Genomic DNA, 21148 nt, shown 5'->3' with positions numbered 1-21148 from the left:
TCTGAAAGGAGGGGAAAATATATGTGAATGACAATCGCTGTTGTTAGTTTCAGCCTTAGTTTTATAAACAGTTACTAAGCCATTAATTATCCATAAAGCAAAGTGACATGTGCTTTTATTTATGCTCGTTATGTTTTCTGTGACTCATGGAAGTCACTTTTTTTTTTTCTCGGAAATCAGAAGACAGAGTGGTTCTTTTGAAAGCTCCCTTTGCCCTTGTAGGTTTGATCCTCTGTCCACTGAAATCTTACTGTTGACTTCAGTGAGCTGCAGATCAGATCCTGTGGGACAAAGGGGAGACTAATACCATTTTATGGCAGAAAGTGCTCTTGGCGGTTCCAGGCAGAGTGTCTACATTGTTGGTTAGGTGGAAGTCAGTATCAGTTTATGTAGCGTGGTCTACAATTTTCCCCAAAGGAGGGGTCATTATCATGAGAAAGGATGAGCTCTGAAGTCGGCATTGTTCTTTCATGCACTGTTTTTGTATGAAGTGATAACATCATATGTCCTTACTGTTTCATTTTTAGATATCAATGAATGTAAAATGGTCCCCAGTCTTTGTACCCATGGAAAATGCAGAAATACCATTGGCAGTTTTAAGTGTAGATGTGACAGTGGATTTGCCCTTGATTCTGAAGAGAGGAATTGCACAGGTAAACTGCATGGATGTATCTCTCATAATTTTGATTTGAAAAGGAAAAACTGAACTCCTTTGAAAATACTGTGAATGTGTTTTGTGTTACAGATATTGATGAATGCCGCATCTCTCCTGATCTTTGTGGCCAAGGCATCTGTGTCAATACTCCTGGAGACTTTGAATGTGAATGTTTTGAAGGCTATGAAAGTGGATTTATGATGATGAAAAACTGCATGGGTATGTTTTTTATAGACCATAGATGTGCAATAGTATGCTATGTGCTAGTATGCTATGCATGGTTTATTTGGGGGGGTTTTTTTTGAAGGTTTGATTGTGCCTGGGTTTAGGTCCCTCTCATTTTGTGAGTCTTATTAAAGCTCACTTTAATTTGATTTCCACCCCAAATGTGAATTCGCTGCTTCTGCAGGATGCCAAAACGTAAATGAGCAAGGGTCAGGATTTTAGGATCTTAAATTTATCCTCACAATCCCCATTTTGCAAAGTGGGACACCATCCTGAACTTTGAAGTTAGAGTAGATTAAAATTTAGAATAAGGCTTTTTTGAATTTATTTTATTTTATTTTTTTAACTGCACTGTGGTGTAAGGGATGACTAGATGTAGGAAACGCTCCAGAGCCGATCTAGGCAGACGGTGCTGTGATGGGTAGCAGACTATGGGGAGGGACGGGCTGCCGCTGTGGCAGTGTTGGCCCCTGCAGTGATGCGCCTTCCCTTCTCCCCACAGACATCGACGAGTGTCAGCGCAATCCCCTTCTCTGCCGAGGCGGCACCTGCATCAACACAGAGGGAAGTTTTCGGTGCGATTGTCCTCCAGGCCATCAGATATCACCAAATATCTCTGCATGTATAGGTGAGACATGCAGACAAAATCAATATTGTGCACAGCTTTTCATACCGCTCTTGTGCTGCACATATATTTACAACGTTTGCTTTAGTATCGTTTTCATTCAGACCTAAAACGCGTTCCTCCTTTTTCTTTTGCAACAGACATTAATGAATGCGACCTAAGCACCAGCCTGTGCCGAAACGGACATTGTGTCAACCTGATTGGAAAGTATCAGTGTGCTTGCGACCCTGGATATCAGTCCACACCTGACAAGTTATACTGTGTTGGTAAGGACAAAATCTACATGGGATTTCCAGCGAATAGGGAAGATAAAACACAAATAATTGTTTCATTTTTAGTAGTTGTATAAAGACATTTTTAACTGTGATTCAAAAATCTAGTACAGTCTGTCAAAATAGTATGCAAAAAACCCAAAACGTGCACATCCATTACTTGCGAAGAATGAATGAAATTATGGTAGTGCTACAGTTAACTGCGTAACAGCTTATTTTCTCTTGTAAATCAATCATGATGCATAAAACAACATACTATTTTAAATGGCCTAAGACTTCAGACTTTGATCATTAAGAGGGAATACCTTGTTAAATCCCGAGTTCTATGTTTTATTAAAAATCAGACAGACCCACAGACCATGGAGTAGAATCCTGTGGTTCAATTGATTTTTTTTTTTTTTTTTTTTTTTCTTTTTTTTTTGGCCTTTCCAGTGACTGTTTCCTTAAAGCCACATTTTGTAAATGACATTTAGCTTAAATCACGTATTGTGCACGCTTTTATATGCATATATTTTATTATGTCACGGAAATACATGAAAAATCCACTGGCTTTAATTCTGCCTAGTAGATAATTTTTTCCCTTGATCCTTACAAAAACTTTGCCTTCATGTTACTGTAGTAACCCAACAGTGGTTTTTTTATATGTAGAAAGAGAACTGCAGAGGTATTTCTATATGCCATCAGATAATATCATCTCTTTCCCTCTCTGGTTTGCCTGACATCCATCCCAATGCCTATATTTGCAAACCCTTGAATGTTGAAGGAGTGTGCAGATGTCAAGTGTAGATTCTGGATTGATGCTGTTCTGGAAAGCCGACTCAAAGTGTGTCCTTGAAATGTGCTTTCAAGTAAAAGGTATTGTGGGGTTTAACTGTGATTTCCTCCTTTTTAGATATCGATGAGTGCAGTATAATGAATGGTGGCTGTGAGAACTTCTGTACAAACTCGGAGGGCAGCTATGAATGTAGCTGTAAACAAGGCTTTGCACTCATGCCAGACCACAGGACATGCACTGGTAAGGGAGATTTTGGGAACTTTTCTGCCGGAAGGGTTTATTTCAATAGTTCAAAAATGGACCTTCTTTTTAAGATTAAAGCTATTGTAATAAATATACTGTTAAAAAAAAAAAGTAATTAATGCATGGAAAGTGAAGTTCTTTTTCTAAAGTAAACATCTCCAAAGTATCAGAATTGGACAACTGCAGACTGAATTGCTTTGAAGGGAATTGATTCTTCATAATTTCAGAAAGCGTACAAGTTGATTCTAAGTTTGGTAACAAAAAGCTGTAATTTTTTCAGTAGGAGATAAATTTTCTCCCTTAAGGTATTATATTAGATAGAAATCCAAAATGTGTTGAAGTCAATGGAAAGAATCATCATAAACATAAACCAAAATGCTCTGCATGTGTACTGTGTGGTTATATTGGAGAGAGAATAGACAGAAATTCTAGAAAAGGAGCTGATTGCCCTGTTCTGTGGTTGTGTGGTATCTGCTCTTAAGCAAGCAAGAAAATTCCTATTTTTAATTCTTTGTTTAGTCAAATGCAAGTATGCTGCATTACTTCAAAACTGACTGACTTTCAGACAAACTGAAATCTGAATAGTATGAATCTTTCTTAGGAAACAGCTTTCTTGCGCTCTAAACAGGGTTTGCAAGAAAATTTTCAGAGCTCTGTAACGTCTGGGTGTTCTTTGGGAGTCTGGGAGTCATAATCCCAGTAAGTGAATTGTACTCGGTGATTTCCACATAGGTTACTGGAAAGATAATTCTACCCTACTCTTCCTTCTTGCTGCACAACCGCTGGCCCGCTGAGGCATGTGAATATTTGCCAGCTATTTTCCAGTTCTATCCAAGAGCTCCTTGAAGAGCATGAGAAATATAACAGGGTTAATTCCTTGGAATAGATTTGCCTTTATAGTTGAACAAATGGAGAGTTTTCTATACTGAATTAATAGAGAGAGCTCACACTTAGAATTTGTAAATATTTATAGGCCTCTGACCAGGGTCTCAATTACCCTGAGGCCACTTGCTACCATTCCAAAGGATAAAAGAGCCTTAAAGCATAGTTAAATGTAGTTTGCCCCCTCATTGTAGTTCACACTGTCAGAAAGATGTAAAGATTAACATCTCCTGAAGAGATGTTAATTACCTATATAATATATAAATATCTGGTGAATATTCAAAATCTGCATGCTGAAGTTTTGCCTCTGCCCAACCTGAGTGAAAAATAAGAAAAAATGTATTTTGTGCCATTTTCTGCTCATTGCACTGAATATCTGGTTTTACTGTGTTTAGATGTTTGTGCATGGTACAAGATATAGTAGCACTGTGACCTGAGTATGTGAAACACCTATTTTACATTTTCAGTTTGCTCTCTGTGTGAACATGTCTTTTATCTTTAACATCACACAAAGCTGGAAGCCATTACAGAATATATTTCTTGATAATTGAGCTGGTAAGAATGCTGTTCAGTTCAGTAGTAGGTCAGGTTTGAATTGGTGAGGTTATGCATAAATAATCAGCTCAATTAGGAGAAACAACAGGTTCTTTGTCAGCTGATTTTCCCCCAACTGTGAAATCAGTACAGTGACAGGTTAGTAAATAAAGTTCTTTATTTCTGTCATTATTATCCCCATTTCTAGACCTTAATTTTGCATGTTAATTCAAATTCCATTCCAAATTAACATTTCCAGGCTAATGTCCGTGCCAACATTATTTGCTTGTTAAGATGAACAGGGACTGGTCAGCCTTCTTCCTTGCAGAAGTTGTGTATCCACACAAGCACTAGCTGCTAGAAATACAGAAGAGTAATGAACATAATATTTTAAGTTAAAGTGAGTTCATTTTCTGCAGCTGCATAATTACTGCAATCCACAATAGACTGGTCTGATAATGAGTTACACCCTTTCTCTTGGAGGGGGTTCCTGAATCTTGTCCTTTTTGTGCTGATTTTTTTCCCATGGTATCACTAGGCAGAGCTTCTGATTTTTGCTCTTGCTGGTCTACGTTGGTGCTGACACAGGGATATTCTAGGGATTTTTACAAGGAACACTAATATAACCCTAGGGACTCTGAAAGGTTCCAGACCTTAGCATGGCTGCATTAATATAATAAAGTGTCTGCTTCTGCAGCTTGGCCCCAATCAGTGATGGCCAATTTCATGAATTGAGAAAACAACTTACATGCTAGAGGATGTAACTATATGGCTGGCCCGGCCAGTCAGCTGAAATGCTAAAAAGCCCCATAAAATCTCGTAGTGAAATAAACGTATGTACTGTAATTATTCCCGTCATGAGTTCAACTCTGTGTTTCCAGTTTGTCACCACCCTTGAGACCTGTAGAGGTATTCTGCATGTACGACGGCTTTTTTAAGCTCTAACGTCCGATATTTTTGTCACTGAATTTGACTTCAGAGCTTCCATTGACTTCAACAATGATGGATTGTATCCAAGAATCTCCAATTGTATGTGGCCATGTGGTATGACAAAGGTTCTGTATTTTTTTTTTTTTCTGTCAGTGACTTTTTTACCTACAGAGTTTGTTCCTGTTCCCATTGGAGTCAGAGGGGAATGTTTGCCGCTGACTTTAGCTGGAGATGAGGGGCTTACTCATCAGGACAATTTTGCAATGTACCATTCAGTTATTTGCAAGGATTCAATCTTCATCATGTTTATCAGCGCATTAAAATGCTGGCCATGATTATAGTTAGTTGCATTGCATAAAGGTAGCATATTTTAATCTGATTTTTCCCTGTAGATATTGACGAGTGTGAAGACAATCCTAACATCTGTGATGGAGGCCAGTGTACAAACATCCCAGGAGAATACAGATGTCTTTGCTATGATGGCTTCATGGCATCTGAAGACATGAAGACTTGCATAGGTAAGTGAAAGTACATATTTTCCAATCTGCATTAACTAGGGAAAAGTTATTTATTACGGCACTATTTCCAAGTAGGCAGACAATGATATTTAACGAGTATTGCTCTCGTGCCCTAATTTTGGCCACCTGACCATAGGACCAGCCCCATTGCACAAACTACGTTTATCAAATGCAGATGTAATCTCTGTATATCCCTGTAGATTGGGATGCAAAACACGATCTTTGGGTCCTCTTCCAGTGAGGTTTTTATGCAGCTCAGATGAAAGAGTGCTTGCAGGAAGGAAGTGCTGGTGGATGACACTGTGGGAAATTTCTAGCAAGATAAATCACCAGTGCTGATTTAAACTTGTCTCTAAGACAAAACTATGTGCAAGTGCTGTACTTTGGTAGAACAAAGTCATGAAACAGTGTATCTCCAAAACCAAATTTTCACATTTAAATTAAAAATCTGGAGCATATTTGAGGAGAAATGTTAGTACAAAACTAGGTAATGTAGGCATGCATATTTAAATGTATATACACACGCATACATATACATAGAAAGCATCAATAAATGGTCATAGTCATTCTTTGGATAACATGCTGAATCTTAGCCTCTATTTTTAAGGAAAGTTGGAATTAAAGGTATGTTAATACAGATATGGTAATATAGCAGTGTTAAACCAGATCTCGAAATGTACACTGGGTATGGAATAACTAACCTAAGCAGTTTTCTCTTTGCATACGTAGACCATTTTTGTACCAAAACATCATATCTCAAGAGACTTTGCCAGTTACTTTCTAAGAATTTTATTTAATAAATCTTAATTCATGGGGTTTTTTTAGATGTTAATGAGTGTGATCTGCATCCAAACATCTGTCTGAGTGGAACCTGTGAGAATACAAAAGGCTCATTTATCTGTCATTGCGATATGGGGTATTCAGGCAAGAAAGGCACAACCGGTTGCACAGGTATGTTTTAAAGTTTAATTACTAACTTTTAGTTAAACTTGTGAGTCTGCATGCCATTTTGGCTGGTGTTCAAAATGACCTCTCTCTGTGCTTCTTTTCACTTATTTGTGCTAAATATTGTATCTCTTATCAAAATTTGCTGAGCTTGTGTTCTGCTGAACTTCAGTGGCACAGCATTCAGTGGCACTTGCCGCTTCTGCTGAAATGAGTGACAAAATGTCCACTGGGAACAAAACTGGGCTTATTACTGCATTGTTGTTGGTCTAAGAGAACAGAAAATGCCATTGCCTCTAACTCGACAGACTCCTGAGGACCTCAGTGCATTTGGATTAGTGAATTGTATACTATGCATGCAAATAACAGGTATCTGTTCCAAGCGTTATTTTGGCAAACACGGATGGCTTGAAATATGTGCTAAAATATATTTTCAGTTTTTGCAAAGTGGCAACAATACAGCTACTCAACTACATTGTATCAGCAAAATCAGAATTTGCATTATTTCGTGTATTGCCAGCAAACAGAAATGAGACTCGAATATACAGGCTCCGAGGGCATGATATTAATAATCCTAGTGCCGATATCTCAAGCCAAGGTGTTGAGAGTCTTAGGCTTTGCCCAAATATGAATGCAAACATATGTTTAATATAATTTTTAATGTAGACTTAGGGTAAACACATTTCTGGCAATGTCTTTGAGACAAACTTTTATTCTTAGTCTGCCCTTATTGTACAGAGTTAATAATATACTTCTGTAAGTGCCCCAAATATATGAAGCTGTTTTTTTACAGCTCTCATAGAACAATCTGAGAGCTGGAGCTGTACTTTGCATATTGGACCGTGGACGAGTAGTTGTGCATTAGTAACAGCTGCCTTTGACTTACATATGAACTGATCTAAATCCAAGAAATCCCTAATTGTACCCTGTAGACCAACATTTCAGTGTTCTTTGTTTCTGTGCTAAATTATATGAAGATCTCCAGTACTCTAGACCTGAAAATCCTCGTGCTGATCAGTTACACATGGCGCAGCTATCACTCCCAGCGTAACGAGTGATGGTCAGGAGCAGTCAGGGAAGATGAAGCAACTAGTAGAAGGCAAAAGACAGAGAAAGGTCATGGAGGCAGGGGAGGAATCTGAGGTACAGCTTCCGGGGAAGTGCCTGGAAATAGCCACCATTCTGGCAGCATGTGACACAGGGTAGTGGCAAATGTCCCAAGCAATACTTTTTTTTGTTAAGGGAGAGGCAGGGAAATCCCTCCCTCCTGGTCCCAGCCAAGCCCAGCCCTCTGGAGGGACGCTGTCTGCCATGTGGGCTCTTCCCACCGCCTTGCACGTCTTTATCTTTCCCTCAACCCATCCTCTGCTGCTTTTGGCTATATGCCAGCGTCCCAGGGAGGATGGCACTCTCAAGGAAAACCACCAGGACGCCTTAATTACAACAGATGCTGTAGAGGGGCTTAGTAATTTGAAAGCAGCCAGTGGTCTAAGACAAAAAGGTGAAGTATCAGTTATGCTGATACAGCTGAGACGGGACCATACTCAAATCGCCAAATCTTTTGGATTTCAATAAGAAAGGGGAGGAAGCAGAGCAGGAACTTTCTAGGTTGGTTTCATGCTGAAGAAACTGTGTGGATGCAGGTCCCATTGTGACTACAGTGTGCAGATTCTCACATTCTGGTTTTTAAAAAGCCTGATTTACTGGTGGAGACCTTTGAATTCCCAACCTCACGTTTGCACAGTATTAGAGCAGAGCTGAAGTTCCCAGGCTGAGGTACTGCAGACCATGAGAGCATCCTTCAAGACTTCTTCTGGAGGGACCTTGCCAACAGCACCTCGACCCCAGGTTTCAATTCTTGTTTTACAGACAGATCAAAAGCATCCACAGTTTTTAGGAACTCCCGTGGAAAAAAATTACAAAAATGTGTACAACACTTTGAATGGGAGGTCCTCTGTTTCACGAGAACAACTAAATAACGTCCTCTGGGTTCCATTACAGTTTTGTCTAAATATTTCAGCTCCCTTGTCATTACTGATTGTTTCCATTTTAACAAATAAACATGTTTTTTTTCCCCCAATCATTTAACAGTATTCAGAATCCACCCACTGACTTACATTCCCATCCCACACAGATGTTAGTTCCCCCCCTCCTTGGTTCTCAGTAAGAATGTGGACAGAGTTTAGTAACAAAAATACAATTTAAAAAAAAATTATGCAAAAATATACATTGTAGATGCAGGTTTCCTAGGCAAAGTGCTACGAATGGTTTAATTCCCATTCACAAGGCAAACTGTGGCAAGACTGACATAAGGCAATTGATTTGAGATTTTTCTAGGCAGGCAATGGTACGTAGCCACTAGAGAGAAGATTGCAAAGTTTTCCCCTATCCCGGTTCCAGATTGCCCAGCTTTATGACACATATCTTGCCTCTGCTTTTTCTGTCAATAAAGTATACATGTACTTGTGCAGAGATGAAATCCTGTATTGGCACTTGCATTTGTGTTTTGTGATTCATCACCACTCTGGAGTATTGCCTGTAAATTTGCAATATTTCACTGTTGATGTAGAGCCTTAGATTTACTTGCTCTGGTATTTTCAAAGAGGAACAAATTCTTCTCTGACTCTCTCCCGTCCATCCTTGCCAGTTACGGCTGTGTGCGCAGACCTCCTGTTTGCTCCTGATGGAACTGTGCTTGCACAGGCTTAGGGCGCTCTTCACAAAGTCAAACCAAACGAGGTGAACTTGGGGGCAGAAGTTGCCCAAGATGGTCATCAGATCAAAAATAAATGTGCTTTAAAAGTCAGCTGGATTTCTCCACCGCAGGCTCAGGGAGTTGGAGGGCTGAGACCAGGCTCTGACTCTGCAAGGGCCACGCTGGTGCCATTTGGAGAAAGGCTGGTGCAGTATGTTCAGCTGCGGCCTTGGTGTGGGGTGTGAGGTTAGAGAGTCTGGTCTTGAACATTACTTGCTGTCATCCAGTAATAATGGTGATAGTGGATAAAGGAGGAGTGAGTGCACGCTGCATTCTTGCATGGCTGATGATAACGTAGTTATAAAGAGAAGGACACCTGATATGGTGAAAGGAAGAGATGAGCCCTGTCATTTGCCCTCAGAAATAGGTCCATAATGTTTTCTGACTTGTACAATGTGCTTGCCTCTCTCCCCTGCCTTTGGCTTCTGGCCACTAATAATACACTGTGTTTCAGTCTTGATGGCACAAGAGAGTTCTGGTATCAGTGAAACAAATACATTTCCCCTTATGAATCTGGGAGCTGGCTGTGTCAGGCCAAATACCAAAAGATAATAATATTAAGATGCTGCCCGCCAAATGGGGGTATTACAGAAGGAGCGTATTGTGAGTAGGCGTCTGTCCAGCAATAACATGCTGCACCCCAGGCTGATGACGTAAAGATGGATGGCAGGCAAGAACTGAACTGCCCCATGTGAAACTCCAAGAGGTGCTTACGGTGCAGTATGCTGAATAAAATCCAAGAGTGATTCCAAAAGAGAAAACAATTTTACAGGTACAGAGATCAGAATAGGGGAATTTTTCCATATATTTTTCTACTTGTGTGAGCGCTAAGTTGAAATTCACAGTCTTCTCCCTCTGAAAAGCCTTCCCTTTTACCTACCTGATTACATGGGCAGCGACCCAGGAGGAGGAAATGCCTTGTGACTTCCACCAGACGACTGGCCCTGTGGGAATCGGGCCCAGGCTTGAAACACCAGTGAAACATCAGTGTGATAAAATGCACAGCTACACAGAGAGTGCCAAAAAAATTAAAAAGTCAGAAAATGCTTAAGGGATTTGCATAATTGCTGACAAACAGTACTGATTTATAGGCAGAGACTGAATTAAATTCACACTTTGCTAAGAATCCTTATAGACTGTTGAAGCCCCAATGAAACTTAACAGAAAACGTAGATGGTACACGGAGTACCTTGAGGGTTTCATGCCCTGTGATGAACGTGTGAATTTTTGTGGGTTAATGTTCACTCTCATTCTGTTCAAACGCAGAGGAATGACTTGGGTGTTTCCAGAGTATAGGTGAGAATACAGTGACTTATCCCCATGCTCCTCTCTGGCAGAGTTTAATGATCCACTTCCAGACTGCGTAGAGATGCGCTGTGCAGATACTGACTAGTCGTTTCTTTCCTTTGGTTGCCACGTTTGCAAGCATAGTGCCAACGTGACAGGTATATATGATGTGTATTTTCGCTGCACGTTTACAGCCCTAAAAACTTGTGCCTCTGTGATTTATGGGAGAGACGCTTTATTAATTGCCAAAAGCTTGAGAGAAAAAATATTTGTCCAGAGAAAAGAACTGAAGGAGCCAACAAAATAGGGTGACTGACAGTTTTTTTCCCCAGAGTGCTCGGGATTGTTATGATGTCAGATCTGCATATTATTTATCATGCGTATTCTCATCTGTTGTAGGCAGACAACTCCCTTAGTATTAATGGGAGTTGTGCAATTACAAAGCTGAGAACATGTGTGCAGCAGGACTGGGGCACAATGGGACCGGCTGAGGATGCAGTGTCAGTCTCGGATTGGAATGTCTTTATTTTCCTTGGCTTGTCACGACCTCGTACTGGAGGCAGAAGGAGAAGGTTGATATAAATCAGTGACTCACTCCTTTACTCTTTAGTGAAAATCCCCCTGAAGTCAATGGGAATAGGCCATCATTGTGTGAAACCCTGACTTGAGTAGTGTCCTCCTGTGTGCTCTTTGGGTCATGATACCTTTACTCAGACTGAGTAATGCCTTTCTCTTCAAACAATTATACGAAAATAGTTGGAGTATTTGAAGAGTGTAGTACTGTTTGTACTGCCATGCAGACAGCACAATCTGGACTCTTCCTCTTAGTAAAGTTATTTATGTTGAGTTAATTTTTCCCCTACAGAGCTCAACTTCTCCTTTTTGTTTCATTCTGTGAAGCCATAATTCAATACTTATGGCAACATAAATCCATATTAAGCTCCAGTATAAGCAGGCATAAATTCCATTGATTTCACTGCCCCGTTTACACAGGACTCTGTTTGGTCTGAGATCTCTTTTGTCTTGGAAATAATTGCAATGCAATAAATTTAGGCTTATAACTCAGCTGTGCAATGAAAGGAGAGAATAGGGATTATAGCAAAGCAACACCTGAGTTAAATGCAGATAGCTTGGAAAATAAGTAAAATCTGGGATGAAGCCTGTGATGGTATTTTATATGCCTTAATCAGCTTTCATTCAAGGATATGAAAACCTTTCCATGCATCAATGAAATAAGCCCTGTGATGTCCTTGTAAAGGTAGATGGTATTAGAAAATATATTTTGCATTCCCTATTTGATCTTTACCCAGGCAGAAAGCATTGAATTCTATTGATTTTTTTTTTCCTGGAAAAAAGCTGAAAAGGATTTCAAGATTTTGTTCAAAGCAAGTGGAATGGCATTTCAGTGGATGATCTCCGAGAAGGTTGATCCCCTGATAAATACCCATGTTTGGATATAGATTTGTGCTCACAACTTTCATCCCGCAGAAGATTCCAAGCTTTTCAGTGTGTGTGTCAAACAGCTGACAGGGGAACAAGTGTCCAGTGCAAGGGCACCAGTGTCACGGTGCTGCTGTTCCACTGAGAGATGTTAATGGGGGCTCTCGGGTGCAAAGCGTTAGCGGGTCAGTGCGAGGTGGGTTGGGATGGAGTCCACAGTCACTTTATGTAGAGTGGAAAATTTGTTTTAGATTGCCTTAAATTTGAGCCTGAGCGTGACTTCATTGTGGTGTAGCTGTTGCATGCAAGTTTCTGTTTGTGTTTGCTGGTGGTTTAAAAGAATTCTTGGCAGAAATCTCTCCACTGATGATGTTTTTTGTGTTGTTTTGTTGTGCTCTGCAGGGTATAAGGGAGCATGTGATTGTATGTTTCAAAGCATCAAATAATCAAATACAGCGCAATCTTAATGTTAGCAGTGGTTTAACAGTTCGGGTTTTAAAATCATGTAAAGGTTGAAATACAGAGTGTTTGCCTCAGCTTTTTTATGTCAATGCATACTGTAGCTGACCTCTCAAAATTCCTTCTAGTCTTTTCCTTCAGTCCAAGCCAAAATGAGGGGTTTTTTTCCTGACCACCCTCAAGATTTTTGACAGACACTAGTTTCCTGTTTAGGGTGATGTTATCTTCGTATGAGTTTCTGCACATGCTAAAGGCAAATATGCTCTGAGATTATCTGCTCCTGACCCTTTTTTTAAGTTTTAAAAAGTTAAGTGTCCATTTGCATGTTTTCAGGCTTGTTGGTGCAGTCAACATTCATTAATAGTAGATTCCAGCTGCCGGATTTAGATCTATAGCTAGACTTCAGCATTCAGATTATGGGAATACTCATGTCTGGGGTTTTGATTCAGAGTGATGCCTCATTTAGAAAGAAACCCAGAAAAGTAAGTTTGGATGCAAGTCCACTATACAGACTTTAAAAAACAGCGAAACAAAACAAACGAAACAACAGTGGGTTTGGGTAATTTCTGGACTTGACTTTTTAATTGTAGGATGACAGACATATATTGTCCGCTTCTCAGAGTCACGTGTAGCCTGTGTGAAAAGACAAAATATATGTAGAGGGCATAGAGAAAGGACACAGCCTTTTGTCTAAAGAAGGGTGGGCAGAAAAACCTAAGAAAGGGTTACGAAGGAAATGGTTAAGATGGTACCTGGACACTTTCCCCAGTGGCTTCACTCTCTTGCCCTCTTTAAAGATGTAAATGTTTTTAGGTACAATGGTAGGGAAACTGAAGTCTGTGGTTTTGGGGCTGAGAACCCCAAAGGTTGTTAGATGGTTGATGGCTGATGCCTTGTCTTAATCATCTTCTCGAGAGGGGTCTGAGCTGGGTTTTTGTGTGTGGAATCATGCAGAGTTTGTGAGCTTGTTTTCCCTTTCCATCAGCTATTGTACAGAATGAGGTGATTTGGCTTACTGCAACAGCAAAGGCACCTGGGAGGGCTGAAAAAATTGGTATAAATATTAAGTGGTTTGATGTGAATTCTAGATAATTTACATCCTGCATGGAAGTAAAGCACAGTTAGAGAGAGCTCGGTTACAGAAAACACTGTAAAATCCATAGCTCAGATGTGTAAGAAAATTTCCTGCCAGTTTTGTTTTAGTTACCAGTAGTAATTTCTGAAAACTTTGCCTTTGAGTTTATACATTCTCCAAGTACTTATATGGGGCATTAATATTGTTTTGTGACAAGGAAGAATGGAGTTCAGTTTGTTTCTTTCTGTCTATACATTTTGTCATTGCCAGAGAATGCCCAAGAATGAAAATAAGGTGAAAATAGCAAGTACTGAAATAGAATATGCTGGCATGAATGCATATGGTGAAGATTGGATGACTTTCTGCCTGGTGTCTCCAAGGATGCTGACTTTTTTCCACTGCATTAGATTTCCTGAGTTCTTAATAAACTGCATGCCTGATGAGCTTTGTGTCCATCAGCTGTCACGTTAAATACAGTGGTACAGCTCCTCCTCCACCTTCCACGCAGTCTCTGGCAAAGCAGAACCTGGCTTTGTTAACTGCCTAGGGGTAATCCTAGGAGGAGTTTGCAGGTGATGCCCAGCTGGTGTTCATCGGCATCCTCGCAGATATGGTGCGGGCTGTGGAGTGCTGCATTCCAGGAGGCCCTGGGCAGCAGAGTTGCCTTTTAGCAAACCATGCAACGTAGAGCCACCCGAGTCCCTCTCTTGGGAGTCCAGGATGGGCAGATAGGAAAGCTGTCCTCTTTCCCTCAGTCATGTTAAGGTATGGTCGAGATGCAAGCCAGTACATTGTAGTGGTATCTCTCTATTGTCAGGGGAGCACAGGTCTTCACACCAGCACTTAGTCATCAAATCTGACCCACAACCTATTGCAAAGCTGCTTGACAAACACACATCCCAGGGTGCTGAACACCTGCAGTGGTAATCTTTATGGATGCTAGTCCTCTTCTTCCCAAAGGCTGTGTGGCCTCACATTCTTTCGGAGCATACCAGTTAGAAAAAGAAGGGAAACCTGAGTTACTGTTTTCCTCCTTGAATATAAAAGTTACCAGGCTTTGGAGTGAACTGCAGAAGTACAGCTTTATATGCCTATCAGAAAAATAGATAGTAGGGCGCAGCACGTGCTTGAAATATGCTACATGCTTCTTTGCTTTGCTTTGTTGTGATTTTATTTCTCTTCTGCTTAATTTTTAAATGTCTTGTTATAAAGAAATGCCGGGCTTGCTTTCATGTTCACGTTGTCTTTCTTGAGAAATTCCAGTATCAGTTGTCTGGATGTGAGAAAGTTTGATCCATGAGCTCTTCAAACATCTTTCTGTTTTTACAGATATCAATGAGTGTGAAATTGGAGCCCATAACTGCGATAGACACGCCATATGTACAAACACAGCAGGAAGTTTCAAATGTAGCTGCAGCCCTGGCTGGATTGGAAATGGTATCAAGTGCACAGGTGAGGGTCATACGCATTTCTATTTATTTGTAAGGTCAGACCAAAACTGGGTCCTAGCAATGCTGAAAAAAACAATACCACACCTACAAATTGAGAAGACAAATGGTTATCAAGCTTGTTAGGGCAATTTGACATGTCTGTTGGAGGACAAATTCTCCGCCACGGTAACTGTGAAATCAGCATTATCTCATGTTTGCCTTGTGAGATGGTCAAAACAGACTGGACCATGGAGAGAGATGCTGTGTCCTTGAGGGCAGCTGATGGGAGGCAGTGAGAGGTCTCCTGGTGCTCCCTGTGAAAACAAGATACAGGTCTTAGTTTTGAGAGTGCCCTGCAGCTTCCTGATTCACAGATACCTTGTCAGACTTCTTTGTTGGGCACAGCTAATAAGCTGTGCCTACTTTTCCAGTCAGATGACCCCAAATAAGTGTAGGTTTTATTATGGAAGATTATTTAAAGTAGAGCTTCTGTGTGCCATATGCTATTTAAAGTTTGTATTCATGGTGTGTTTTTTTTAACTAATGTTGCTTTTTTCTTTTCTTTTTTTTTTTTCTTTTTTATTATTTTAAAGATCTGGATGAGTGCTCCAATGGAACCCACATGTGCAGCCCACATGCTGACTGCAAGAATACAATGGGCTCTTACCGCTGCCTGTGTAAAGAAGGTTATACTGGGGATGGCTTCACTTGTACAGGTGAGCTTTCTTAGGGGAGCGTTGGATGACCTCCAGTGGTCCCTTGCAACCTAAGTTAGTCTACGATTCAATACAGAAAAATAGCTTTTAAACATTTGAAATTATTCTCTAATATGTCATCTTTCATTGTCTTCTACTTCACTTAAGTTGCCATAACTTGAAAGAAATACTGTGTATTATACCTAGTCTAAAGCAGTCACTTTTTTCACTTGATAAAATGCAAGTTTTCATTGAGCTTTTCATGTTAGTTGGAGTGGGTGGCAAAATTGTTAAAACAATGCTTGATCATGTAATTTGGCTAGTTAGTAAACCAGTCCATTGGCTACCCACCTTAATATTTAAATAATAGGGCACACACATTAAAATTACTTCATAAAATTGCCTAAAAATGCTTGTTCTTTCCACAAGTGAGTGTGTGCTCTCTGCCCTCTTTACTGCATCATCCTGAGAGATGGTGTCAGGATGCAGTGCTGACATGTAGAATGATGGAAGTAGCTGCTTCTGAAACCTCATTTTATAAACTGTAAATGTGATTATAAAACATTGCTAGAGAGATGTTTCCCACCCACACTTCAGTCTTCTGGTTTGAAGAACAGATTAGCTTATGTAAGCTTAGTCATCAGGAGCCCTGCTATTACACTAAGGATATTAGTGTTGCTGGTGATGCTGCATGGAGGGTGACCCTGTTTGGAGTAAAGCCATGTGATAGACAGCTGGTGGGCCAGGTTTTCAGCTGGTGCAAATCAGCAGCACTCTATCAACTACAGCAGGTTTTTATGGCATCTGAGAATCTGGCTCAGCAGGTTTAAGGCTGAATTTGAATCTTTCCAAATTGTAAATGGACCCTGGGATTCTGTTTACTTCTCTCCGTATAATTTACTCTTGAATCAGATTTAGCTTCCTTAGTGGCCTTCATAACCCAGTGCTTTTTGTTACTTTCCCATATGATGATTTCCAGGAGTCTATAAACTACATCTTTCAAATGGAGTGCTTATGGAGTGTCTGCATTAAGTAGAACTCTTTTTTTTTTTAATTTGGAAACTTTGTTGTTCATGGATTCAAGAGGTGGCTGGGACTCAAACTAGGGCATGCAAGTGTTCTGTAAGCCCTCTGCCAAAGCGTGCAGCATTCACCCTGGTAGGTACTACCTTTGATTTGCCAGCCGGGGGCTTTTACAAGCTCATACTGCCAGCCAGACTCTGTTGTAACAAGTAGGGTGTTATTGTGATGTATAAAATTTCAGCTAGAGAGTAAAGGCCACAATCTATCTGAAGGGCAGCGTAGTCCAGTAGCAAGGCTGTTTTTCTCATCCACTGTTAACCTGCAGTTTAATTTTGATCAAGTTATTTTCACCTCAGTGCCACCTTTTGTCAGTGTTTTGTATGTTTGGCATGGAGACCGCCTATTACCATACGTTTGCTCATTACACAGTAAACCTCTTTTTTCAATTGCTGCCTCTAGGCTTTGCTGTAATAGAAACAATAGCTATAATAAAATTCACGTGCTCATTCTGAGTCTGAATTTGACCCTGTGTACTGCCTCCAACTGTTAGTAACTGTAGCTGCTTTAGGAGTCTGTGCCTCTCTCTGATTATCCTTTTGATCAGAAGCTGTATTTCAACATGTCGGAAACATACCAAGCTGTTACATGTAATAGCCTGTGCACATAACTAGATTGCAGTTTCTTCTGCAAGTGTTCAGACCTAACAGGATAATTAAAATCCTTGGAACACTGCATGCTTCAGCTGAAACAAATGTCGGTGAGAAAACCATGTTTACTGTAAACCTGCAATTTCTCTTCCTTTTACAGACCTCGATGAATGCTCAGAAAACTTGAATCTCTGTGAAAATGGGCAGTGCCTCAATGCCCCTGGAGGATATCGCTGTGAATGTGATATGGGATTTTTGCCAAGTCCAGATGGGAAAGCATGTGAAGGTAATTCTCTGTAAGCTTTAAACAACACTCAACAAATTCTGCCTTAATAATATTTTATGTTTGAAAAATTTTACAATTGGTTCCAGTTGTGGTTGTATTGAGAACTGCATGAAAATTGTCAATAGTAGTTGCTTTTTTTCAGTTTATACATTTATTATGGGCCTCTAGGTGTTCATCTACATATTGTATATAGAGAGAACAGCTTTTTGGAGCCTATCTTACGACATATTATTTGTGGGTCTGATTGGTGATCCAAATGGCACTGTCAGCTGCCATTTCATCTTCGTCATTTGTACCCAGTTCTTCATTTTATTCATAACAGTTAAACAGAAAAAGTTGTTACTTTGCCTTGGTGTATATGAGGCTGAAAAACACTGATTTGGTAGCTAATACAGTGAACATGCTTTGAAGGCTTCTGTGAGGTGCAGAATCAGAGTCTGAAGCCTTGCAGAAAGTTTATACAACCACCAAAAAAAAAAAATCCCATGAGTTATTTGTTCAGTTTTGAAAGTGAGTTGTCAGTTAACTGTTTACAACTCATTCATAAGAGCTTTGCATATGCAAAGATTCACAAAAATCAAATAATAAACATGTTACCAACATGACTAAGGTCATATATTTGATTGTAGCATTTGAAATCCTCAGTTGATAAAGAGCTAATCAGAAGCAGCCGTATCATCTGACATAGTAATAACTCATAGTAACTGGTATTTGATGGAGTTCGTAAGTACCTCACTATAAATAGGATTTTTTCCCCTGAGAAGTGTTCTGTGTATTTCTTTAGTAATCTACCAAGAGAAATAATTTGAGAGTGAATTTTTATGTAAACTAATACAATATTAGGTTTCATAATGTTTCATGAAACAATTTACTTTCAAACCTTTTAGCTAACTTTAAATAGCTTATAAAGAGGCTAGCTCCTGTTGCTAAAACAGACTTTCCTTGGTGTCTCAGATGTGTACACTAAATGCAGTATTTTAAGGTCCTTCGTAAACACACACTTTTTTATTGTATCAAATTGATTGTTCTTTGTGCAGCGCATACGGCATTCAGTAAATACTGAATCAGATGCAATGATTTGGACAAAAGGCACAGACGTGAGCTCTGCTTGCCAAACTTGAGATCTGTCAAATGCAGAAACCTGAAGATGAGCGTCAAGTTCATTTTGGGCACAAGCTTTTCCTTTGCTGATGCCCAGCTTTCTGCAGATGACTGCTGATTTAGAATAAACTTCATTTTTTAAAGCGTATCTCCTGCCATGTTTAATTTTGCTACTTGTCAGATTAGCCTGCTAATAAGCTCAGATGGTTTCTGGCATGGCTTCCAGAGACACTGGAAAAAGCCTTTTGCCCAAAACCAAAAGGTTATGGATTAGGTTCCTTAGGCTCCAAACGTAAATCTCGCATGTTATTTTTTCTGGTCTTACACGGTGTGCAGGAGCAGTTGGCTTCCAGATCCATGTTTTCTGAACCTTTTTGCAGTTCTCTGTCTATATCTTAAAAAGATAAGGAAACCTTGTATTTTTCCTGTCCTGTTCCTCTATCAGATATTGATGAGTGCTCACTTCCTAACATCTGTGTCTACGGTACTTGTCATAACCTCCCTGGACTTTTCCGATGCGAGTGTGAAGTGGGCTACGAGTTGGACAGAAGTGGTGGTAACTGCACAGGTAAAGATAATTTTGAACCACAGGCTTTTTAATTTTCTGTTAGTGTCGTGGTCAGCTCCTTAGGAAATTCTTTTAAAAAGCTATACAAATCAGACTGGATATAAGAAAATATAGACTTCCCTACTGTATAACACAGGATTCTCCTCCTTGCCTTTTCTACGCTCCTGTTTCCCCTTCTTTGCCCACCTCTGATATCCCATTGGCTTAAGAGAAGAAGGAGAAAAACAGAGCGGAGATAACGCCTCTGTCCATCCACATCTCCCAGGCGGAGATGTGTTGTGCCTTGTAGTTTCCATTCACAGCACTGGATGGTAAGCTGTGACCTTGCCGTGTATTTTTCCCTTAAGTATTTTTTTTAGTACTTTATGTGAGTTTTAGTTCATAGATTGGTTTTCCAGGAAAAACATTTCCCCACCCCCATGAAATGATGAATTCATCTCAGACTACTGTTCCTCTAAAAGTGTGTATGTTTGGGTTTTTTTTTTTTAGAGTTTTCTGGAGATCAGTATCTCATAACTAATGCATTTGTGGTGGTCAGCATATGGTACCTGATATATCGATGGTTTGCACTGTCCTGGAGTATTTGCTTACCACGTGCTGTTTTTTTCTTGCAGATGTTAATGAATGTGCAGATCCCACAACCTGCATTAGCGGCACGTGTGTCAATACTGCTGGTAGTTACACCTGTGAGTGCCCTCCTGATTTCGAGCTGAATCCCACCCGAGTTGGATGCGTTGGTAAGGGACCACTCCTTATGTTATTTACAAGTGAGGTTGCATAGAGGGGCTGCAAGGCTAACTGCTTAGGAATAAAGTCCCAGGTCATGGAAAAGGACCGGAACAGGCTCTCCAACTCCCACCCCCCTGGCTTAGAAGTTGTAATAGTGCAGCGGGAGTATGTCCAGAGTGATGTAGCATGCCAGCAGTGCCCAGCTGCCAGAACCTACCCCTTGGGGCTTGTTACAGCTGTCCACAATTTACAGCAGGCATGAGACAATTTTAAATTTCAACAAGCTTAAACCAACATCCAGCTGGCCCCAAGATGGCAGGCGAATGAAGTTGCGGCATAAAGCCACCCATGCTCTTGGAGCATTGAGTGCAGCTTGGCTAGGTGCGGCTTCATGACCAATGGAAGTGCTCTTGTATTAGGCTCCAACTGCTTAGTAATCCTCTGACGTTTTTTGGCTTTTGTTTGTTTAAGAGGGTGTAGGGATACTCCTCAAATTCAAATGTGTTTGGAATTCCTGACGTTTAGTAGATACTTTCATGCTTGTTAACCTCAAGGAGAGGAGAAAGCAGTGGGTTTCTGGAACTGGAAGGATGTATAAATGCGGGTGAAAATGTGAATAAAAATGAGAAAAGGCCTGGCTGAACTGCCCTTGGTCATGCTGAATAAATTCCCTACTTAGTGAGAAGTCCAGCAAAGCCAAGAGGTGGGGCACCACTGTCCTATCTAAGTGGGAAAAGCTGGGCCCTCCTGGACAGCACGAGTTACTTTCTTTGGCTGTCCTACAAGAAATGAGAGTCATCTGAAGGTATCCCTTATCCTGAGGTGATGTGTTGTGTTTTTCCCTCTCGTAAGATGTGTTTGTCATTATGTGCATTCTGCATAGATACACGATCTGGCAACTGTTACCTGGACATTAAAACTCGTGGAGATAACGGTGGCACCTTCTGCAGCAATGAGATCGGAGTGGGTGTTTCCAAGGCCTCCTGTTGCTGCTCCCTGGGCAAAGCTTGGGGAGTTCCCTGTGAACATTGCCCACTTGTGAACACAAG

General features: G+C 40.4%; 1 protein-coding gene across 1 annotated transcript in view; it reads left to right on the top strand.

The window, feature by feature from the left end:
* The window catches only part of FBN1 (fibrillin 1), a 142846-nt gene that overhangs the window by 85984 nt on the left and 35714 nt on the right, over positions 1 to 21148 (top strand). Inside the window, 13 exon segments of the mRNA XM_009276493.2 lie at positions 528 to 653; positions 746 to 874; positions 1383 to 1508; positions 1646 to 1771; positions 2670 to 2792; positions 5534 to 5659; positions 6485 to 6610; positions 14950 to 15072; positions 15644 to 15766; positions 17576 to 17701; positions 19248 to 19370; positions 19985 to 20107; positions 20983 to 21147. Coding sequence (XP_009274768.1) covers positions 528 to 653; positions 746 to 874; positions 1383 to 1508; positions 1646 to 1771; positions 2670 to 2792; positions 5534 to 5659; positions 6485 to 6610; positions 14950 to 15072; positions 15644 to 15766; positions 17576 to 17701; positions 19248 to 19370; positions 19985 to 20107; positions 20983 to 21147 — 1665 coding nt within the window.

The sequence above is a fragment of the Aptenodytes forsteri genome, unplaced genomic scaffold, assembly GCF_000699145.1.
Source record: "Aptenodytes forsteri isolate BGI_AS27 unplaced genomic scaffold, ASM69914v1 Scaffold1, whole genome shotgun sequence".
NCBI classification, from domain to species: domain Eukaryota; kingdom Metazoa; phylum Chordata; class Aves; order Sphenisciformes; family Spheniscidae; genus Aptenodytes; species Aptenodytes forsteri.
Note: the sequence above shows the minus strand (reverse complement) of the source record. Positions and strands in the feature narration are given on the sequence as shown.